The sequence below is a fragment of the Manis pentadactyla genome, chromosome 9 (assembly GCF_030020395.1).
Source record: "Manis pentadactyla isolate mManPen7 chromosome 9, mManPen7.hap1, whole genome shotgun sequence".
In the NCBI taxonomy this organism is placed as follows: Eukaryota; Metazoa; Chordata; class Mammalia; order Pholidota; family Manidae; genus Manis; species Manis pentadactyla.
In genome coordinates, this window is record NC_080027.1 from 22,649,748 (window position 1) to 22,674,710 (window position 24,963).

Genomic DNA, 24,963 nt, shown 5'->3' on the forward strand with positions numbered 1-24,963 from the left:
TCTTCTCCGTGCAGCTGGAAGCAAGCCAGAAGCAAGGTCATCAATGCAAGTAGTTGGCACTATGTGAAATAAAGTGCCATTAAGAGACCAAGTGATATATTCAGTTTTAGAAATATCACTCAAAGGGTGATGGGGATTTGGTCTAGTGAGTAAAAGTCTTTGCTGAAACATTTAAATAATGGAGCTCACAGGTAATTTCAACTGAAATTCAAATAAACGTACACACCTCTGCAATGCTCTGCATTTTCTTTATTGTCTAATAACTATTTAAACCACTCTACAAAACACTCTATAACATTATTTAAGAAAACTTCTACAAAATCTAAGGTGAGAACTAGATCCCATTTACCTACAATCGAGACATCACACACACACTTATTTTCTTAGAGGATATTTAGCTTTGTGGAATTACAGGTGATGGTACATCTTAATTCCATATGCCACAGTGCAGATTTACCCCAAAAGCATGTAATTCTTTAAAATAAAACAACACACATTTCTTTTGAACCATTTCAGATTAAGTTGTTCAGGGTTTTTTTTTTCCCCACAAGTTAAAACTAAGCCCTTTTCCCCGTCGCAGCTTGTGGCAGAGATGAAGAAAGTGTACCAACTGTTCCTCGGATTCTTCATTCGGGGATTCAGGGATGCCGAGATCTCACGTCATCACAGGTAGAAGAGAGAATTGGCTAATTCCAAGCTTGGTTCTTTATGAATGCTTTGTGCCACCTGAGAGGTCAGCTTGTGTGCATACTGACACGGTGCCGGGACACTGATTAAGCCCTGAGGAGGAAAAAGTGTTGAGCGTAATTAAGAGGATAACTTGTTCTTCAAGGTAATTTTCTTCCCTGAGCTCTTCTGTTAGTTACATGTACAATAGAATGTTCGCGAGCAAACAGTAGGTAGACTGAACCCATAGAGGGCAACCTTGCTCTCAGAGAACTTAAACTCACTGGGCAAGATGTGGTAGAGGTCAGTTTGGCCTCAAGCTGCTGGGAGCAGGGAGCCATCAGCTTTAGAGCTAATCTAAGTTGCCTAGAACTTGACATTCCCAGGGGCTCAGAGCAAATCTTGGTCTGAGACTTTGAGAGCATCTCTTGGCCTCATGCACAGGGACACGGAACACAGCCATGCCCTTTCTTTCCCCACCAGACACAATGTCTGAGTTGGCTTCAACTTCTTCAGCTATAATATGGAAATAATACCTTGATTTCCTTTCAGGCTTCATAAGATAATGCACAGAATAGAGTCCTCTGGATTTTATAAATACTAACGTATTATAATAGTTAACTGCTATTTTGTTTCCATGACAGACTGGGTTTCTCCCACGGTGGACCCAGTCTCCTCACTTTATGTTACGTAAAGTCATGCACTGTGTTAGCTGTAAGGACACAAAGGTGGCCTGGGGGACAGTTCCTGAGTGGGAACCCTGTGTGTCAGCATTTGTGTCAGTCAGCAGCTGTCACTCACTATCCAGTTGTAGTACAGGTGGCAGAGTTTGAATGTAAGTCTCTGCATGTGGTCGGGCTTCAAGCCATTGTCATCATAGATGACGTTGTAGTAGACGGGATTAACAGTTCCCCGGCAGGCTGCCTGGCTGATCAAGTAAAAGTCATACCTGAGGGGAAAATGGAACAAATGTAAGAAAGAAGGCAAAGGGAGGAAGGCCACACCTGGACAACACACAGCGGACGTTTTGTTAAAAACCAATTTTCAAACAGCACTTGCCATTCAGGACGCGTTGCTTCTGAATCCACCACGGTGCCCGGTGGTGGGTTCTGTACAGTGCGGTTCACTTCTGTAAAGAATCGTGGCATGCCCTTCTTCCTGACCACGATCACCGACAGCCTGGAGCTTGGAACCAGAAAGGCCAAAAAAATAAGACAGAGAGAACTAAAACCAAGCCACGTAGCTATTTATCTTTCCTGGTAATATTAAAATGGAATAAACAAATAAGTCCATTCATTAGAAAAACACTGCAAAAACAAAAAAAATAAAAATGACTATTTCTCCTCTCCCAGAGATACATACATTTTTTCTATTTGGGATTATCCTCGTCTGTTGTAAAACTGTGATATGTCCAGTCATTTGGCTGGTTTGTATCATTTAAAGGGGATGGGAGGAAGGGTGAAGAGTTAGCACTTCTAAACAAAGATTTTCCAGAATTATCCATAGAGACAAGAGTTCTTTTTCCATTAGCAATAGTCCCCCATTTTCACCTTCTTCTCTCAGCTTCTGAATGGCAAAGGGACAACCACTAGTTCCTCTTACTCCTCCGACCATCACTTCTGAACATTGTAAAATACATACCCGGGAGGATGGAGGGAGGGATGGACCCATGTACACTTGGGCCAAGTGCTAAATGACCAGTTATTAAAGTCAGTATTAAATAAAGCCAAGGTCAAACCCAAATATTGGCTCTCATGGAACCTCTAGGATGCAAGGATCACTGTGAAATCTAACTTCAAGCATTTTAATTATTAAAAATATATTAGTAATGTTTTCAGTATTGAAACTTTTCAAAGTTGATATAAGGCAAAAAATATTAACTCCTTAGCACTGTCAGCTGGTAAATGTATTCTTGTTGTCCCTAAACTGCATACTTGTGACTCTGAATATACGCATTCACCTGAGGTGAGTGGGAAGAGGGACACTTTAGCTCAGACGATTTTCGCTCTGATGCTGCCGAAGGTGACGTGGCCCCCGAGCTATTATGCTCGCCTCCTAACAGTCCCTGATGAGGTCAAGACTGAGCACCTTGTGGATTGTGGCTGCAACACTTCGGCTGCTGGTGGTGGTGACAGTGTCATGTTACAGACAGAGCACTGTACATCAAATTGGAAAGCGTGGCAACGAGCAGAGTGCCTGGTGGTTAAGACGGTCCAATGCCCGTTTGCAGGCCAACCTGCACTGCGCTCACACTCCATCCCAAACCATCTGTGGACCTCACTGCCCACTGGTCCCTGCAGTTCACAGGCTTCAGCCCTGTGTATTGATGTGGACCTTGAATTTGAAACTACGGCTTGTTTTTTTCTCCCCATGGCACATCAATACCTATGAAGTGTCTTCACCTGCCAGCAGCTCTGCAGGGTTCCTGCTGAACTTCAGCATCATCTGCTCTGGAGGGCACCTGCCTTCCTCCAGGGGCTCCCACCCAGGGCCCCCAAAGCTCCCACTACCCAAGCTATTTACATAAGACCACCCCGACTACCCTCCCATTTAGGGGAAATGAATCCCTCCTGTCATGCCCCTCAACTCGCATAATGCAGAAAGAGTGAACCTTAACTGCATGAGAAAAAGATACGCAGGCATAAAGTAATGCCAAGTGCCACAAGAAATGTGCTGTAGTTGAGAGTGTAGGGAAAGAACAGTGACTTAATACCTGGTGCTTGAACTTGCTTCTGTCACACTGCTCAGCAGCTGTGGAACTTCGTATTCAATAAGTGTTTTCAGCTGCCCATCCCCTACACCATCACGATACACAATTATCCGCGCTGGCAAACTATGGTTGTACTTGTACCACTTGTCAAGCGCCCCTGCGGAATTTGGCATTAATAAGGAAAGAATGACTCTTCTGATGCCAGCAAACAATAAAATTCCCACCTACATCAGTGTTTAAATAAGTGTGTGCTTTCAGACCACTGTAAAATAGGGTAATACTTATTTGTGCTGTATTTGTAGTAATATAAAAGTGGATGACTTCAGGGAACATTCCTGCATCTCTTTGGCCTTTCTGGTTCCAAGCTCTAGGCTGTCAGTGATCCATGGCACTATGCAGTCTTAAATTTAGCACATCTCTTTAGGACAATTATAATATTTGAGCAATAAATTTAAGTCCTGCAATAGACATACAAGTTCCCCAAATCAAATTAATACTAATTTATTTTCTTCAAGTCTTTAAATCCTCTCAATAGATATAGACTGGATAATTTTATGTCATTTTCTCCCCTAATGAACATAAACATGAAAACATAAGGAAGGGACTTGTCTGTTTCTCTGAAAGCATCTCTTCATACGGACTCGACCAATTAGACTCCAAGTATCACTGACAATAAGAACTCTGAAAACAATTCCACCCGCTCTAACTAGAAATCAGCTAAAGACAGTAACTTCAATCCAACAGAAATTTTCATGACTACTAAAAAAAGGATTAGGTTTGGAAGTGAGGGAAAGTACTATAACTCTTTTCATGCACATATTGCAAAATTGTCTTAGAAGTTTACTTTCCAGGAAATTCATTTAGTATGATAGAAGGAGATCCTATTTGGAGATGCATGGCCAACACATATCACCAAGTTCACTTTTTTTAGGAAAAAAAATATTTACAACCTCCCAAAGTTTATGGATGGGAAAATGCAGATCAAGAGAGCAGGTGAGATGCACAATTCTCACAGCTGGAAGGTGGCAAAGCCAGATCCCAGCCAGGGCTGGGGAGCAGGTAGCAACATCGGATACCTCTTCCCACTGCACCCTGCTGCGAAGGCACCCTGCCCGGTCTGCCGCCCATCCTACCTTCTGCCATGCCACCCTTTACTGCCAGCATCCCCATCCCAGGCCAAAGGCTTCTCTCCAACTGCAGACCTAACACTGCTGTGTCGTAATTGTTTTGGTTAATGGGTGGGTCACTTTTGATCTTCAAAGTGCTTGCCAGAGCCACCCGCAGCTGCAAGCCCTCCTTCCTCTTGGCTTTCTACAGAATCTGACTGTGTCTGGGTCAGGTCACAGCTTGGGGATCTCCAGCTGGGTGACAGCTGACTCAGGCGGGGTTGGGCAGTCTGCATCCACCTACCTGGTCTGCTACAGGCACGGGGACTTTGGGTCTAAAGGAACAGTTCTCGGAGCCCACCCCCCATTGCTATAGTTTTAGTACCAGTCATGAAAACTTTTAAGCAATCTGCAACACTAGTTGATGTTGTCTGAAGGATACAGCGGGAAAACCACCTAAAGTAAGAAAGGAACAAAAGGAAAGTTCAACTTCAAAATTTCTTCTATAAACATGTATTAGTATTAAATTAAGAAATAGAAAACAACCTGTATCCATCAATGGATGACTAGATAAAGATGTGGTACACACACACACACACACACACACCACACAAAGGAATACTATTCAGCCATAAAAAATAACAATCTTGCCATCTGTGACAACATGATGGACCCGAGTGCATTATGCGAAGTGAAATTAAGTCAGACAGAGAAAGACAAATACTGTATCTTACTTTGTATGTAAGGTGAGTGAAATTGTGAAGGGAATCAAAAGGTACAAACTTCCAGTTATGAAATAAGTCATGGGGATGGAAGGTACAGCATGGCAACTATACTTAGTAATACCATATTACATATTTGAAAGTCACTAAGAGAGTAGGCCTTAAAAGTCTTCATTACAAGAAGAAAATTTTGTATAGCTACATATAGTGAAGGATGTTAGCTAGACTTCTTGTGGAGATCATTTCACAATATACATAAATACCAAATCATTATGTTGCATACCTGAAACTGGTATAATGACATGATGAGTAAGAATCAATGTTCATACTTTCCTATATGCTATAGGATCACACTTATATTAAAAACTGTTCCTTTCCACATGAACCATATTGCTAAGAGTAATTAAAGCATAATGCTGGCATCAGATACATCTGGGTTCAAATCCTGACTGGCATACTCATGAGTTATGTGAACCTAACCTTCAGTTTCCTCATTTATACCAAAAAAATACACAAGATAATAAGGTAGTTATTACTTCACAGGGTTGTTATAAAAATTAAATTAGATAATATACATAAAGTACTTAACATTGTACTTGGCACATAACAAGCAAAAATAAATAGAGGCCACTATGGTTTTTTTAGTTAGAATTTGTTAGTTTAACAGCAGAACTACTTTCAAAATATTCGAAGATTTCTCAGGCATAAACATCTACTTGTATATATAGGTCAGCCTTTCCGACTTGAAATCATAACATGATCAATTTATTTAGATATCGGAAGCAAGTTTTCTTGCTGAAGTTATTAATTAAATAAAAGCACTTGGAAAATGAAGATCAAGAAGTAGAGGCAGGTGTGCAACAACATTATTCTATTTCTCTAAATATATCCAACAATAAAACACATAACAAGCTGGAAGTCTTTATCTGCCTGTTTAACAAAGTGAACCACATAACAGGGATCTGGTGCAATCTAGAAGGAAGTCGGAGGCATGCTGCTATTTGTCCTATTTTCCACAATCCCAAATATATCCTGACCACAAATTTAATGGAGTCAACCAAATAGCTTAAGTCTAGGAAGAAAACATGTTGCAAACAGCTCCTACAGCCTCAAAACACATTGCTTAGTTACAAATATTGAAACAATTCTAACTACCATTTAATAAGTACAATAAGTCAATGTTTAACATACTATCCCTAATGCTCTTTGTTTTTAGTAGCTGGGTGATCATGACGTCAAGTGTCTGAAAGTTCTCAATAATAAAAATATTTAGACATGACAGCACGTACTGAGCATTTATCATGGATGGCAATGTTTCAAGCACTTTATCTTATGTAATTCCCACTGGTGCCATATGAAACAGGCATTGTCATCCTCATTTAACAGGTGACTACACTGAGGCACAGCATGGTAAACAACCAGACCTCAGACACTAAATAACTAAGTGGCAGATCAGGATACAAATGCAGGCAATCTGATTCCAAAGCCCAACTGCTTGAGATAATGTATGTAAATTTCCAACCACAATACCCTATACATATGGATGTTCAAAAAATAAATGCACAAGAATTTCTGCACATCCATCATTTGGGGAGTATGGATGGCCTATGAGCAGTAGTTTGTCCTAATATATGTATAAAGATCATTTGTTAAGGAGGCTATATAGTATCTCAATGTTATCAATCACATCTTTATATGTTAGCATGATTTATGACCATCAGTGTTCACCTGCTAAAAATGAGTGAACAATACAAACTACTTCTTGCTGTATGATTTTTAGTTAAACAATAAATAATAACTAAAGAGTATGTTAGGATAATTTGAGACCTACCTGGTGATTCTGACGTTAATACTGGCTACAAATCCAACCACCACCATTCCTTTGCTGAATTCATCTTTACAGATATCAATACCGACCACCATCAGGGACTTTAACTGTAAAATTAGATTTTTCATGATTTAATGGGATGAGATACCATTCCTCATTAAGTTGTCCAAACAATGACTTAATATGAAGCTTTAAAAAAAGCTGCCCTTAGTTATTAAATTGTTTTTTAAGTTAAGCTATATGCGAAGGAGATCAAGGTCCAGATGAAGCAGATCATTAAACCAGAAACCAAAGAGACTTAAATATGGAAGGAAGAATATGGTACAGACTTTAAGAGACTCACTATAGTCCCAAAGAACCAACATCCCTTGTGGAGGTGGGCAAGGGCCACCAGTGATTCAAGCAATCCTGGGAAAAGTGGTCAGCCCATTTATCCCTTGCCTCTGGGCTGAAGGAATCTAAAGAGGAATCACATTCCCCACTGTTCAGAGGTCTCAGGAATCCTCACCTGGCTATGCACCTTGAGGAGGGGCAACGAGAGTAACTGAGCACACCCTGGTTGTGGACATGCAAGACTGGGCAACTGTCCCTCATTTCTCATCCGCCTCCCCTCCTCCCACGTGGCCATAGTTCAGGAAGGAGAAGAGGATTTGCTCAGTTCCCACCACAGTTCAAGGTTCAGACCACAGCACTGCCAGCTCCCCGAGCTCTGGGGAGGCACGATCCAGGGTGCACGGCTGCTGAGAGGCAGCACCCCGCGGAAAGCAGGGGAAAGTAGAGGCCACGCAGAACAGGCTTTAAAAAGTAGCTGGGAGGCTCCAAATCGAGTCCCTCCAAGTCTGTGCCAACCTAGATTCTCTTTCATGAAATATCCTGTTATCAGCTTCACCGAAGCTCCAGGAGAACAGGGGCCACGCTTTGCCTCCTTCTGGACAGCCTCAGAAGCCTGCAGAGCAGAACACCCACCAGCCAACCCAACAGACAAACTCAACAAAACTCCTGGGGTCGTGGGAAAGTATCTCACAGTCTGAAGTTTTTAGAATGAATTAATAGATTGATTGATTGATTGACTGGTTCCTAAAAGGAAAGGAGTGACCGAATCCTCACCGGGATCTCCACAGCCCACAGCTCGCCTCCGAGTTTACAGACCATTTGCATGGCAATCTTGGTGGCGACACTCATCATCATTCCGTTCTTATTCAAGGTCCGGACAAGCACACACTGGCTTGGGACGGGGCAGGAGGTGGTCAAATATTTTTTAATGGCATCATAATAGTTCTTCTGATTAGATGGCAGAATACACATTACCTAAAAGCAAAAAACAGGAGGAAAAAAAGTCACCTTAGTTATGCTTCAAAGTATCTTTTAAAAAATAAATAAATAACGACATGGATTCACCAAACATCTCTTGCCCTTAAGTTCCCAAGAAGCCAATACAAACACACCTGCAATTCTCTTACATGTCCTGTAAACCGCTGACGGGCAGTTCCATTTGAAAGGCCTTTCGTCAGCCATACACTGCACAGTCCCCGCTCCAATCCCCCCCATGGCCCTTGGCTTTCCCTTCCTCTTCCTATCTCTACAGCTTTGATTCTGATGATCTCCTCAGATTCCCTTCTAATCTAGCTCTTTCTCCAGCCCCTCCCTGGCTTTGCCGGGACCTCCCTGTGGGTCTCCAGCTCTCACCACCCCCGTCCCTTCCCCAACTTCACCCGCAGATAAGCCAAGTAGACAATTCGCTTACATGGTGTTCTTTTTCCCATTAGTACTAGATAACCAAAATAAAAGAAACAAAAACAACAATAACTTTTTGTTTACTTGGCTTTGAGAGCAGGGATATGGGGGGAGGGAACGAGAAAGATGCCTCCGGTCCCCTGTTATTTTTTAATTCCACTCACCTCTGCCACTGCCCCTACGTCTAGTAGGTGTTTTCCTCACAGAAGTACCTCTCCTGGCCTACTTCTGTCTCCTTCCTATCTTTTTTCTCTACCTTCAGAAGGCCCCAAATTATACAAAACACAGGCATTGCCATGATTAGCAGAAGAAAACAAATAAAGTGACTTTCTCCTATATATATGTTCAAAATTATAATGTCGAGGGCTAAAATTATTTACACTTAATTACATAAAGTTGGGAAATATTTTTAAGTTGTCAGCAAAATGCTCTTAGGGGCCTTCCTTCTTTTGTTTCAATGAGTTTGGGGCCAAGCAAGGTAGGTGGCAGAACAAGGCAGCTGTCCAGTGGGGGCGGGGTCCCAAAGGAGGTCGGGGCAGGTGAGACTGGTTACACAACGGGATGGAGACGTAAGCATATATGTGGAGAATAGGAGAAGCCATGTTTTTCCCTAACAGAGAAGGAAGATATACATATGGAAAGTGTGAATGTTTTCCTGTGGTATTAGATTGGAACTGGAGGTGTGAACACACGTTTTTAACATATAGATACATATAGTAGTAGTAAGATAGTAGAGTGTGTGTGTGCATATATATACACACACACATATATATAGACATATGCACACATATGTATATACAGACACATACACATATTTCCTAGCTTTGCCCATTAGAAAGCCTGGGGGCAGTGACACTCCAGTAGCAAACGAGCACATTCAGTGTCCAGATCTGTTCTCTACCAAAAGGAATCAGGGCTCATTGGAGAAATATATGATTCCAGAGCTGGCCAGCAACACTTGAAGATTAACCTGGAAAATCTTACTGTGCCAGACAGTAAGAGGGTGTTCCAAGGAAGATGGGAACATGTCAAAAAGACACAGAAGCCAGCTTGAATGGGGTTCCCACAAGCAAAACCAGGGACAATCTGAGCATCAAAATAAATAACAGTAGTAACAGACTATAAGCTGTTGGTAAATAAAATAGGAACCCATGAATTCATAGTGATGTAAGTAAATGAACAAAGAAATGAGAAGAGAAAGTTCTTCCTTATAATATAATGCCTGCCACCTAATAAATGTAGAAGCAAGAATGGACTGCAAAGCTTCTATTTGGCAACCATCATAGTAATAGTGGATTCAGACAAGATCATCAATGGATTCTAAAACTAGTGGATAAGTAATGAAATATTTACATAGTCTCAAAGTATCCCTTTGCAAAAAGAGAAAGAAAACCTTGGCATTACAAAGAGAAAAATTAACTTTACAGTGGAGAAACTTGGCAGGTAGCACCTTCATCAGTGGGGTGCCCCCTGGTGGGATGCAGTTAGAATACAATCATTATTGTGATACTCCTACCAAACCCAAACCGTATAACCTGAATTCAGTCACAGGGAAACATTGGACAAACCACACTGGAGGACACCATGTAAAACAAGGGGTCTCTGCTCTTCAAATCCAGAAGGTCATCAAAGTCAAGGAAAACAATGAAATTGTTCAAGACTGAAGGAGAGACGAAAGAGGATGACTATGTGAGACACCTTAGGTCCTTTTTGTTAACAAAGAGGACATTTCTGCGACAAATGAAGACATGTGAAGGAGTTTGTGGATTAGCTGGTCACTCTTCCCTGACTTTGATGGCTGTCTTATGGTTCTGTAGGAGAGAGACCTTGTTTGTAGGGAATATGCACTAAATTATTCAAGGATAATGGGACATCATGTCTGTAACTTACTCTCAGGTGGTTAAAGAAAAAAAGACAGAATGGATGGATGGATGGAGAGATTGACTGATTGATCAACAGACAGATACAGAGATAGAGAAGAAAGTAAATATGATATAATTCAACAATCGGAAAATCTGGGTAAAGGGTATATGGGAGTTCTTTGTACTATTCTTGCAACTTTTCTGTAAGTTCTATTTTATCATTTAAGTAAAAAAATAAATGTTATTAGGGTGAAAATGCCCTTTTGTTTAACAGAACATCTTTATGGACCATTTTTTGGGTCTGACTAAAGGAAATGAGACCGCTAAACTGCTTTGCATGAGATATGAATAGGTATGTTGGGAGTTGGGATGAATGATCTGGGGAGGCAAGAGGAGACAGAAATGGAAAAACCTTCCGCGTGGTGGGAGGCTGAGGCCTGGGAACATTTCCAAGAAATAGGAATGCTTGAGAGATTTTTAAGAACAGTCAATTTTAACTTGTCTAGAATGTTAAGATATAAAGTAATCATGCCTTGTCCTGAAACCCCCTATGCAAGTAAGCTACACAACACACACACACACATATACACACACACACACACACACTCCCTTTGGGAAATCCGTGTGTATAGCCCAGAGGCTGATGCAGTGCAGGAGGAAATGGCACTCATGAAAGATGAAACAGACAGAGCAGGGCAAGAATTCAGAGGAAGTAGGAACATGGGGCCATGAGGGCCCTGGAAAAACCTAAACCTTCAGGAGTCCTCTGAAACGGAGGAGAACACTGGGCACCCAACATTTATGGGGTAAGAAGGGAGTCAATTTATCTTAAATCTTAAGTAAAAGATGACACCCAAGCAAGCTGAAAAATACGTAGACATCCAAGAGGCTGTACTTAAAAATTAGTATTTAAAGCAAGTATTTAAAAATTAACATTAGAAATACAAAAGGGAAATAAAACATTGATTAGATTATTAAGGTTAATACTTTCTTGAGAGTTTGAGGAAATATACAGCAACTTGTAAACATATCATGGAGGATATGATCAGATGCCTTCTTTTAAGGCTGTTAGATATTTTTAAAAATTAAAATTGTACATCAAAATACCTCTACTTACCAACTGAATATCAGGAGAGACATGTTTCTGTATAGTGTTAAGGAATGCAGCTGGATTTTCTTGTGCTTTTATGCTACATAAAAAGATCAATTTTGAAGATATATAATTCCCTTCTTAGTGGTATATAATCATATCAAGTTAAATACAAATGGATTTTTATAAAAGACTAGTGATTTGAGGAAAAAAATCATTAGAGAAAAGAGAAAATCTTTTGAGTCTAAAATCATTTCTCCCACTACCAAATATACCAGAAATATTTGATAATCATTTTTATTAGCTTAAAAAAATAGTTCGGTGGAAAATGAAATTCTCTCAACTGTATAGGGTCCCTACAACTGATAATTCTGTGGTTCAAAATGAGGTTGAAAGTGAACTTTTGAAATCACAAGTCTCAATATCAAGCCTCTGAAACAGGGTTCAAGTTAAACTGGGATTACGATTTCTCTAATACAGAATCTCCAATGGGAACCTTAAAATAAAAGTCTCAAAAATCATCAGGTTATTGAAACCAAGATATTCAGCTAATCTGCGTGACTCAAACTAAAATATTTTCTTTTCCTTAGTGGCAGCTCATTTGAAGCCTGGAATATTTAGCCTTAATCAATCAGTCAGCAAGTACTTAACAAGTACCTGCTTTATGCTTCCATTATGTTAGGAGCCAGAAGCTACAGAAATAATTCCCACACAGAGGAATTTATAGGTCTAGTATCTTCATGCAAAATCAGCCCCTCATATGTGTATATGATTGGACTGTCCCAATGTCCAGTGGCCTTTTAAAACCTGTTCAGCAGTTGGCAGGATTCTGTCTCTTGCTTGCTATTCTAAATGAGCTGCAGGAATGGACTGCAGCTCTGTTAAAACAACCAAGACTTGCAAATTTTCCAATTCCATCTCTTACACGCAGACCCGACCACGGTCTTAACTGTCCATTCCTTCGAAATTCATCAGGTAAATGTTTCAGATGGGAGAAACTATGAATATGAATCCAACGAGGACATGGATACTTCATGGGAAAGCAAAAGGAAGGAATAAAATATGGGCTTTCAAACAAAACAGGCCAAGAACAGAACATGGGCAAAGGCTGGTTTGTGGAATTCAAGAAAGAAAGAGCCTATGAGGCCAGCCGAGGGTCTGCTAACTGTGACTTCTTTCATTAACCTTTTCTTGCTTTACTAGGTCAGGGATTAAGAGAAATTAGAGCAGGTGAAACTCAAACCAGGTGATTTGTTAACAGATTTGATAAGAAGAGAATTCTAAACTATGGTGTAAAATGAGACTTTAGAAATATCTATGATTTCCAACAATGCTTGTACTGCTGATGTAATTAATTAGTAACCATGTGTTTAAAGAGTAACTTCCCAGCCTGCCGATTAGGACATCTGCACCTCCACTATAACAAAGAAAAAGAAACACCTCTTGCTCCTTACTAAGTATATAAAGCTCAATAAAAGGAGGCATGACCAACTTTATGGCTTTTCTAAAGCAAAACAGCATTGAATTTTGAGTGTCATTGTGTATGTATGGATTCCTTAGTAAACTGAAAATAATTTATCTTTCTCATCCCCAGCAACTGGCATAGTATCTAGCATAGAGTAGATAATAAATTTTCAAAGACTAATGAGTGAGAGCTTGGTTTTTCAGAAAACTATCTAAGTGACTATTACGCTACAGTAACAGAATCAGAAAAGCTTATTTCAGATCTGTTTTTACATTAAATTTTAAAGCATAAGATCTATCGAGTAAGTCAGGAAATGCAACTTTTAAAAATATCTTGTTTGTTGTTCAGTTTTATAAATACATGATATAGAAGAATTAAGGGGAAAAAGTTGAGAGGGCAATATATGGATTTATTAAGGATTAAAACCCCAACTAGTACTGAAAAAAGATTTATGAGGCAATGAGATCTGCCTAAAGAACTGTGAAAACAAAGTTTTACAAAGACCATTATAAAATATATTTAACTGTATAAAAATTTAATCATTGCAAAATCTCTCTACTTACAACTATTTTCTTGGCACTTTATATTAGGAAACTTTACTGACACAAAGCTCATGCAGCTACATAAGCTATTATTTCCTATCTTCTAACCAAACCAAATTATAATATGAAAAAAGCCGGGATAATGATTTTCAGAGTATTCTCACATTTTGGGGTAGTCCACATTAAATCCCATGGAATTTCCAACTCTTCTTAAGCAGCTCAAAAAGTTCTCGGTCACATTTTCAGCTCTGTCACTGCATATAATCAACCATTTATTCAAAGATTGTGCATGTAAAATCTTGCAAGTTCGAATATCCTTGGACCAGTCAGCAGCAGACATAGGTTGACACTGAGAAAAAGAATGATCGTGAAAGGGTTGAACACATCTATTCAGAGAGCAATTAGATACAGACCGTGGGAAGATGGCCCACATTTGCTGTGAGAGAACTGTTTAGTACTGTTTGCTACTCACAGACTTAAAACACTGATACAAGGACAACACATCTGGACAGAACACCTGTGCTTCCTGGGGCGGAGGCATCTGAGCACCATCCCAGGCCAGCCAATTCCCATCTCAGATCCCTTTACCTCATGGGCCTCCTCTGTGTGCAGAGAAAGGTGCCTGGTTCAAAGATCTTCTAGGATTCCTTCCAGTCTAACAAGTTATTACCATTATTTTTTTATTAATTATTATTATTTTTGGTATCCTTAACATACAACTACATGAGCAACATTGTGTTTACTAGAGTCCCCCCATTATCAAGTCCCCACCACATACCCCATTACAGTCACTGTCCATCAGCATAGTAAGATGCTATAGAGTCACTACTTGTCTCCTCTGTGCTATACTGCCTTCCCCGTGCACCCCCCCAACATTATACGCGTTAATCATAATGCCCCTTAATCCTCCTGTCCCTCCCTTCCCCACCACCCTCCCTAGTCCCTTTTCCTTCAGTAACTGTTAGTCCATTCTGGGGTTCTGTGAGTCTGCTGCTGCTTTGTTCCTTCAGTTTTTTCTTTGTTCTTATATTCCACAGATGAGTGAAATCATTTGGTAGTCTTTAAGAATAGCCCAGGCAAGCTGGGTGTCCAATTTGGTCTCTTGAGGTATCAAGAGATCTCTAGACAAAGCTGATTATTGATACTCCAGGTAATCATACTAAAATTAACAAAGCCTACAGGGCAGCTATGAACATACATGTTGCTAGGAGTAGCTACTTCCAGGAGTAAAGATGAAGCCAGGACACAAGCTCCTTTCCCTCTCTCAGATTCTCCAGGTGACAGGAAAAACAAGCTCCCTGCCTTGGCCACTAGCCTTCTGCTTATATCTAAGGCCTGGAATTGAATGCAAATGTCCTTGGTGTGGTGAGCTGGGAAGAGCCACTGGTAGAATTTAAAAGGACCAACACCTTGCTACTCAAAATGTTGTTTTGTATATCAGCATAGCTATCTCCAGAGAGCTCATTTGAAATGCATAGTCCTGGGCCCCATCCCAGCCTCCCTGATTCAGAATCTGCTTGTTAGTAAGTCCCCAGGGGACTCGTCTGCATGTTAACTTTGAAAAAGAATTGCCATCCCATTGTTTTACAGGCACTAACGTTGTGGCTGAGGTTACTGGAGCCAGTTGGTGACAGTGACAGGTTTTGAACGTTCCACCAGGCACTCTGACTTCAGCCACCAGCCATCCTCACAATGGCTTGCCATTAGGGGCCAGGTGGGCACTCAACTCCTGGAGGGGACCTTAGCCTGGCAGGTGAGAGGAAAAAGCTAGCTCTCCTTACCTGGTTCTATCTGGACCCAAGCTGCTTCCTCGCCATTAAAGCCAGTACGAGGAAAACCACGGCCCTGTCACCTACACTCCTACCTGTTATGGGGTTGGCAGGAGCCCAGGACAAATACCCAAGTCCCATGCAGAGGCCTGGAACCTTCAGTCTACTCAGTTCCAAGACCCCAGTTTCAGAAAAGCAGAATTGGCCAAGAAGTCCGTGACAGTCACTTCCAGCCATCCACCACCTCCTCCAGGGGACGGCTCCCCAGCAGACTGCCCTTTCCAGGCAGACCTGTTTCCAGGCCAAAAAAAAAAGGCAAAAAAAAAGCTCTGACAAAGAGGACTTTACTTATAGAGATGATGAGACAGATCATTTCTTTTTTGACAATATGTATCTTTTATTTCTACTTTCTTAGACAAAAGATAGCATACTATAGATACTCTCCATTGCACTTTGCTTTTTCTTTTGCACTATTCACTTTACAAATATATCCTGAAAATGTATGTACTTTTAAAAACATTTTAATGGTCAAATATAATATACATACACAAAAGTGCATAAAACATATATTCATTTTTAAGACTAAGTATCATTCTAACACCTGTATAATAACTATGCAGGTTAAGAAATAGAACATTGTCAGCACTCTAGAAGTCCTCTGGGTGACTTTTTTTTTGCCAAACATAGCTCTCGCTCACCATGAATTTTATGGCATTTACTTCCTTGCTTTTCTTTATGGTTAACCATGTTAGTTTAGTTTCACTTTTTTCAAGTGGAACACACACACAAAAGTGCACAAAAATTATGGATAACTTGATGACTTGTCACAAAGTGAGCATACCTAACTCAAGAAACAGATCATGACCAGCACTCCCAGAAATCCCACCAGTACCCCCTCCCAGTCACTTTCTACCTCAGAATATCACTGTTCTGACTTCCAGGGGCATGGTTTAGTTTTGTACTTTATATAAATGAAAAAGTAATTGAGTATATGCTTCTTTTACTGAATTATATCTGTGAGATTTATGCACTCGGTTCACTGAAAATAGTTCATTTTCATTGCTGAATAGCATCGCACTGTGGAACTATACCCCAATTAAAAAAATCCGGTTCACTGGCATTGTTGGGAACTTGGGTTGTATATACATAGCTTGTAATGAAGGAAAAAATAACCTGAAGAGTATAGCTCCACAGGTGACACAGACAGATGAGGCAGAGGGTTGCAGAGTAAGTTCTCCATGTGAGTTATACACGTGGAGTGATGGGTAGATGTTTGAGAAAAGTTTAGAAGGATGAGAAGGTAGGGTCTCCTTGGGAGATGAGAAAGGGGTACTTTCAGCAGAGGGGCAGCATGATGAGGATCTGAGAACGGCTAGCATTTTGGGAAGGCTGGGCCACATGGAGCTGCACTTGGAGGTGGAGGGGAGAATTGGGGCTTCTGGGTAGGTTGGTGAGTCAAAGGACATGTCACAAAAGTCCTAACACGTGGGCTAAGAAAATGAGACTATCCCTTAAAGGATTGGAAAACTACTGAAAACATTTTTTCTCTCCTCCTCTTCCTCCTCCTTTTTTTTTTTTTGAGAGGGCATCTCTCATATTTATTGATCAAATGGTTGTTAACAACAATAAAATTCTGTATAGGGGACTCAATGCACAATCATTAATCAACCCCAAGCCTAATTCTCAACAGTCTTCAATCTTCTGAAGCATAACGAGCAAGTTCTTACATGCTGAACAAGTTCTTACATAGTGAATAAGTTCTTACATGGTGAACAGTGCAAGGGCAGTCATATCACAGAAATTTTCAGTTTTGATCACGCATCATGAACTATAAACAATCAAGTCAGATATGATTATTCATTTGATTTTTAAACTTGACTTATATGTGAATCCCACATTTCTCCCTTATTTTTTTTAATGAAATGCTGAAGTGGTAGGTAGATGCAAGATAAAGGTAGAAAACATAATTTAGTGCTATAAGAGGGCAAATGTAGATGATCAGGTCTGTGCCTATAGAGACAGATCATTTTAAGTATTTAAATCCTGCTGCATATGTGCCCTGACATTGTGCTTCTGTTTATTGACTCCTGATCAATTTCCTAACAGGCCACATTTTAGTATTTCACAAAATTTTGTTTTGTTTATAAAAGTAGTTTTCCCTCAGTTTCCCCAATAAGGGTTCTGGTAATTCAGATAGGTTATTAAAAAGAAATGATTTAAAAAAATCCCTATTCTGCCAACATGAAACATTTGTTGCTCAGTTACATTAGTTTAGACATGTTGGTTTATTACATCAAATCAAGACAGGAAGAGAGCCGTTAAAAATGAAATGAAATGTGAACCGGTTTTAAAGACTGGCAAAACAGAAGGGAAAAGTAGAAAGATAATGCATAATTTTTGCATAAAATTAGGTTAAGTTCTTCAGCTGAAGGCCGGAAAAGGCAATGATTTGTTCAAGTTTCAGAATGCTTCTCTTTCTAAAGGCCATGGTTGAGGATGGCTTCCATGCAGATTTCTTTATATTTATGCCATCTAAGTAGCATTCTGCTTTGGAAAAAATGAAGAACTCTGGTATCAGAAAACATCTACTGGAATTAACCTTCACCAGTTACTAGAATTTTCTTGGGTACTATGTTTTTTGTCCATTTTTTTAGTGACATAAGAGTATTACAATACCCGCTAATATGTAGGCAATTGTTAATTGTAATGGCTTAAAATACCATTTTCTACTGCATCTTTAAATGCGACACCACCCCACACTGACTGACCTAAATCATGTGCACTGGGCTCTGCTGAGCCTTTGCAAGTCCACTCGACTGGAAAGAAAAATACAGGAGACCTTGGGGTTTAGGGCCAAGGGAGGGCAGGGACGTGGCCACGGAGTAACCAAGTGAGTATTACAAGCCCACGAGTCACTCTGGCATATGATCACACTTACACACATTCAAGCAAATACTTTAAAGGAAAGTAAAATCGCAGCACTTACTACATGGTCTTGCATTAGTATTTTTTCTGAAGGCACAACCCGACCAGTCAGACATATCTGACATCCAAAATGCAGCCCCCAGGTCTCCAGCTCAAAGCGAGCATCCTTGTTCCTGTTGATAAAGATGAGTTTTGAATGATCACAGTGCTTACTTTTAAAATAATTTCAATCATCTGAGATGGAATCATAACCTAACTGAATTATTCAGAGATTTATTTATTTATTTATTTTGATTCCTGGCTTCTATTTCTAGGCACCATTTTTCCCCTGCTCAAAGGAACTATGGGATCAGAACATCCATTTGGGACACACAGGGATGGAAAAGGCTTCCATTCAGGATGGTACACAGGTTAGCACATGAGCCTTACTGCTAGACAGGCTAGGGTTTAACTCCTGGTGCTGACACTGAATAATATGTGACCTTGAGCAAAACAAACTGAAATCTTTTAAAGCTATGATTTCCTGATTGGCCAAATGCAGGCATAATAAAACTAGCTGCTTCATAGGGTTGATGTAAAGATTAAATATGACAACATGTGGGAAGGACTATCACAGTGCCTGGTAAGTGTTACATGCTAATAAACATGAGATGCTATTTCTGATCATAAACTCGTTAATGAAGAGAGATTGTGGAGATGCTGGATGTAGAGATGTCTTCTGGGAATATCTGAAATTGTTGGCTTGGGAGTGGATGCAGAATGCTATAGGAAAGAAGCATAAGGACTCAGCTTCAGAAGATTCACAGGATGGATATGGCAGAGGAAAGACTGAGAATATTGGAGTTAGCAATAATAACTACAGTTGTATAGATCTCTAAGTTTATAACTTAGTAAACTTTAATCATAGTTGATGTATTATATCTTCGGATTATGATGAATGGTTGTCTCTGTCAAGCTACAAGCTCCTGGAGGAGAGCAACTGTACTGGCTTTGTTTCCTGGCCTCAGTCATAGCAGCCAGTACATGGTAAGTACAATCACAAAGGAGCTGGATGAGATGCATGCTTTCATTTACCTATCAAAGCTTCTCCTCTCTCCTTGAGGGGCTCAAACTCTTAACCACTGAATCTCTGCAACAGCTCATTATTTCCATCTATTAATATTATGTCTGGTCCACTTATACTGAATACTTTGAATAAATTGTTCTGCTTCAGATACTGTATCTACCCAAGATGAGATGGGCGAGGTGATCACTGCTCAGGAAACTGGGTTGAAGTAGATGGGATTACTGAAAGATGGGAAAGACGGCAGGTGGGTGTGTCAGGTAGACTCATCTACAGCCTGGTGTAAGGAGAGAGAACCAGGAAACTCTTAAGTAGGTGTAAATCTGGGAGATGTCAGGATAAATGACATGAAGTATGGCCATAAAATGGAAAACTATGAAACCACTAGCATGATAATAGAGATGCACATTTATCACATGGAGATGTTCAGGAAAAAGCAGGTTACAAACATGATGTACAGTACTATGCCATTTTCCTAAAAAGAACATGACTATATGCATTTGGAAATACCTGAAAGAATAGGTACCATTCAATTATGATTCGTTCATTAAACAACTATTTACTGAATATACACAGACACATTTCTTTCTTTTTGTTATATAAATTTCCAAATTCCTCCTCCAAATGTTTTCCTCTTTAAAGCACAAAGACTATTCTACAATAATACTGTCCAGTAGGAATAGTAAGCAAATCACACATATAATTTTAATTTTTGGAGTAGCTACGTTTAAAAAACTAAAAATTGACAGGTGAAATTATTTTTAAAATTAATATTGTATATAGCCCAATATATCCAAAATGTGATCATTTTGAGATGTGGCACTAGCCACATTTTGAGTACCCAGTAGTTACATGAGGCTATAGTGCTGGGCAGCAAAGTTTCAGGCCAGCAGAGAAAATCAGGGAGAAGTTCAGTGTGCCACACAGGTTACAGCAAACTGTCATAAGGGCGAGACTGCAGTCTGAGAATCTGATGGGCTGGACCACAGGGCACAAAGGCATTCCTAAATTTAAAGACTATACGCTAGGTTTTTCCCAATGATCAGTGTGCTGAGACCAATACATTAAGATCTGAACCTCTTTCACACCAAATGTTGGAGGCCTGTAATGTTTTTGGTTTTGTTTTTTAATTATAGCCCTTCTCTTCATTTAGATTTTTATCTAGAATCTCAATGTACTAAATGGATAAAAGTAGAGCCATCTAGTTGAAATGGGTGATACTTCTGCCAGTGTGGCTCCAACCATCTCCTCTCAGCCTGTAGCTCTGAGGAATCTTGGATGAACCTCTGGCTTTGGACAACACAATTCAGAAGTGCTTGCTCTGAATCAAATGGAATGAGGCATTTTCATCAAGGAATTAAGCTACTTCTAGATCTCCAATTCCATAAACTAGGCCTTAGGCAAGGTCCACTCTGGTCCCAGCAAGGCTTCCCAGTACCTCTGGATGTTGTCAGCAAGCCTGGCCAGGCGCTGCTGCCTCTCCAAAGGGCTGAGACGCGTTTCTTCAGCCACCGCCTTCATTACTCGGAAGTCAGAGGTTGCCTGGTCAGAGAGCCCTATTAAATGGAAGTGGAAACAAAGTGAAAAAATGAGCAGAGTGCAATGTAAGCCCAGCCCCTTCTCAGGCACAACGTAAGCTTTTCACTTCTGTAAACTGAATCAGACTTAGTGTCTGAATAGCACTCTGTCCAATGACATACAAGTCACATACATCATTTAAAATTTGCTAATAGCTACCTTTAAAAAAACTAAAAAGAAGCACATGAAATTATTTAAATAGTAGTATTATTTAATTCAATATATGCAAAATATTATCAACATGTAATCATTATAAAATAATTTACTAATGAGTTATTTTCCCTTTTTCTCATACTATGTCAGAAATCCAGTAAAATTTATATTTACACTTAGCATCTCCCTTCAGACCCTCAGCCACACTGGTCACATTTCAAGTGCTCAATAAACAAGTGCGTCTAGTGGCCACCATATGGGACTATGCAGATCCAGAGTATCAGAGGACCACTAAGAATGAGCATCCTTCCCCTCAAGGGGTTATATCCTTCTTAATTTTTCTGAATACAAAATAAATACATATATGCCATAACTGATCTGTGCAATACAAAAGTGTAAAACACAGAAAGTTTTTCCTTCTTAGTCCCACCCTACCTGAGGCAGTTATTCAGATTCTACTGTATAGTGAGGATTACTTTCTGGAAGCTCATGCCAAAGAAAATAGGGATCATTTGGGCACCCCTCAAATAGTCTACCTAAGGAAAATCAAAGTCATACCGCTTCCTGTACTAGTGAAGTTCAACAACAGGTAAAGAGCAGATTGGCTTTAGGGAAATATCTGGGGGCCTATTTTACATCAAAGTAACAAATGGAAATACATACAATAAGGGATATAAATAACTTTTACACCATTTCAATACCATCAAATGACTCAAGGGCCCATCTCCCGTGGGTTAAATTAGTGCTCTGGCCTTCAACTAACTGAAAGAGGTCCTGCCCACCGCTCAGCATCAGGGTCTTGTGCTCAGGAGTATAATGCATCACCATTACCTGTCAGGAAGCAGAGCTCAGGTATCAGGTGGGCCATCCGAGCCTCTGAGTTGTCATGTCTCTTGCTTTTCAACAGACTAACAAGCACTGGCTGATTCAGGTCAGATAAAGTAATATCATATTGCTATAGAATGCAAGATTAACGAGAGAACAGTTAATGTGCAAACACTGTATGTTGAACATTCTTGCTTATTAGCAACAAGGAAATCTCAAAATGAAGAGATAAGCAAATTTTTCAGTGAAGAAAAAAAACTTGCTACTAAACCCTGTGGTAAGCCACTCATTTCTACTTCCTTCCTAGGACCTGTCTTTTGTATTTCAGGGCCAGTTTTATGATTTTAATTATTATTATCTTTTATACTGTAACACTGTTTTTAAAACAAAGGATTTCCCTTCTTTTTTCTGGGCTTTTTCCAGAGTTAGAATAGCCTCTGAGTCAGAATAGCGGACTGACTCCCTGCCGGCATTTGCACTATTGATGACGAAGGCAGACCACCCATGTGTAACTAACTAGCTCTCAGCATCGATATTCATTTTGAAAACATCTGTACACAGGTTGGAGGGAAGGGTTATTATACTGGGTCAACCTCAGATTTCCCAAAAGAGCATGACTGTCCTTAGCTTCCAGGAGAGTATGTTATAGGGAAGCAGCTTTGAAATCTGACAAATGTGAATCTGACCCCCAGCTCTTCTTCTTAATTGAACTGTGACACTGGGGAAGTGACCTAATTTCCCCATCTATGAAATGAGGAGAACAGGTAGCTAGCTCAGAGGTATGCACGTGAAGCACTAGCATGATGTCTGGTTCACAACGAGTCCTTGGCTATTGCTCATTCCTGCCCCACCCCTCTTCCCTTCCTAAATTTGAGTTTCCACATTCTCACCTTGCCAGAAGTTCATTTACCTTCTGACAGCAGAGGTTCCAATTAACACTCATTGCCAGTATAATTTTCTCAACACTGATGACAGAATGGGAATTTTAATTCATGAAGTGCCCAGGCATTACGTGATGCTGACATCAATAATTACAATTAAGGAAGCAAGAAGTGAGAGGTTCTCTATTATTCAACAAGGACTTCTAGTCATTAAAATAAAAAAAACACAGGAAATTGCGATTTAAAGTGCTGATTGCAGCCAGTGCTGTGGCTACAAAGCTTGGAAGAGCCTTTGCACAAAGAGACTTCATTGCTTCCGTACACATGCTCACTATGTTCCAGGAACTGCGGTGGGTGCAAAGATAAAAGAGGCATGGCCCCTGCCTTTACACATTAACTATGTTATCTGCAAAGTAAGGTGGATGAGAAGCCCAAGTAATGATATGCTAAGCACTTACGTTTTCCCTTGTTCAATGTTAACAACAAACCTATGAGACAGATACTATCAGCATCCCCTTCGGAGGTGAGGAACACCGTGGGAAATGAAACAACTTTCCCACAGTCCCATAACTGGAAATTAGCACAGTCAGGATTTATCCCTGAAGACTAGAGAACCTCTGCTCATTACACCACTCAGTGCTGGTCTTTGGGGAGGAGAGGGAATGGTGGTGGTAGTCAAACAATTCATAGCTGGTACACCAGGAAGGTTTCATGAAAGAGGTAGAGTCCAAGAGAGCACTTTGAGGAAAATGTGGGAGTATAGGGTCCTGGGTAACAAACTGGTGCATGTTCCAGGAAGAGAGTATTCTATTCTCTGCCAAGAATTCTACTGCATCATAGGTGAACTTTACCCTCTCCCTTGCTCCAATTTCCTTAGTCTTTGAAATTATTTTTCTTAAAATAAATAAATATCAAGATCAATACCATGATGTTTTGAAAAGCTGACTACATAATAATCTAAGCATTTTCAGTGCATTGCTTCAGTTTCAAGCTACATTAACTTTGATTTTGAAATAATTTAATGTTCCTTTCCTAGAACAGAGAGGACGAAAGTCTAGGCACAATTTTGTTTCTTTTTCTCCCTTGTTGCAACATATATGCAGTGAACCACAACTCATTACAGAGACAGCAAGTGGGGTTTTACCATGATTTCTTCTTCAGAATGTCACAAGTCCTAAAATACAACTGTTCAAAGAAGAAAAAATTTAACCACACAAGAAATAAACCCAGATGCTTAACAAACTTTGTGTTTAATAAACAAACATCAATGGAGCACATTTTATGCACAAGATGCTTTGCTAGGCACTATGCATCAGGGATTAGCCAAATGCCACCTCTACCCTGCAAGGAAGATGAGGTCTAGAGCAATGGGATGCATGGTGTTGGTGCTTAGAGAACAGCTAGCTCTTCTGTGAGTGTGAGAGGAAGCCAAGTCAGAGAGGACTTCATAGATGAGCTGATGTTTGACCTAGTGGCTAGGATTTTACCTAGTGGCAAAGGGAAAAGGTACAGCTTGGCTTTATGCAGATGCCTAGTGAATATGAGCAAAGGCTGAGCAACATTTAGTGACAGTGAGTAGACTGGGGTGACAGTGGCATGAAGTGCATGGTGGGAATGCCCTGGGAGGTGAGGCTAAAAGGTGACATGGGGCCAAATTGTCATGCTAGAGAAGAAGAAGAAGAGGCTGGAAAAAGAGGGGCAGGGTCTCCACCAATTACTCAGTGCTCGCCAGAGGCAGGCACCAGGCTTTTAGTGCTGTGTGTGCTCTCCATGCACTGTTATCTTGTTCAGTACTTACACTGCACCATGAAGGTAGGCAGGTGATTCCCCTTTACAGACGACACTCCAGGTTGAGTGATTTGCCCACGGTTACAGAGCTCGTGCCAGGACTATGTTATTCCAGAGCTTAGGCGCTTAGCTGCATTTCTAGGCAGCATTTCAGGAAGCTCTCTCTGGTGGCAGTGAGGACGATGCACCCCAGTGAGAAGAGAGCTGGGGCAAGGCAACCTTAAAGGGCTGCCTGAAATGCCCCGGATGGGGCTCC

The 24,963-nt window shown here is 40.4% G+C and overlaps 1 protein-coding gene across 1 annotated transcript in view; it reads right to left on the bottom strand.

Moving 5' to 3' along the window:
* Positions 1–244: 244 nt before the first annotated feature.
* The window catches only part of PIWIL4 (piwi like RNA-mediated gene silencing 4), a 37,950-nt gene continuing 13,231 nt past the window's right edge, over positions 245–24,963 (bottom strand). Inside the window, exons 7-18 of the mRNA XM_036923335.2 lie at positions 22,045–22,168; positions 20,921–21,038; positions 18,481–18,592; positions 13,890–14,074; positions 11,746–11,818; positions 8,140–8,340; positions 7,036–7,139; positions 4,868–4,938; positions 3,380–3,533; positions 1,726–1,851; positions 1,468–1,615; positions 245–780 (exon numbers count right to left, since the gene is read on the bottom strand). Of these exons, the coding sequence (XP_036779230.2) occupies positions 664–780; positions 1,468–1,615; positions 1,726–1,851; positions 3,380–3,533; positions 4,868–4,938; positions 7,036–7,139; positions 8,140–8,340; positions 11,746–11,818; positions 13,890–14,074; positions 18,481–18,592; positions 20,921–21,038; positions 22,045–22,168 (1,533 nt within the window). The 3' untranslated portion in view covers positions 245–663. The remainder of the gene's footprint in view (positions 781–1,467; positions 1,616–1,725; positions 1,852–3,379; positions 3,534–4,867; positions 4,939–7,035; positions 7,140–8,139; positions 8,341–11,745; positions 11,819–13,889; positions 14,075–18,480; positions 18,593–20,920; positions 21,039–22,044; positions 22,169–24,963) is intronic.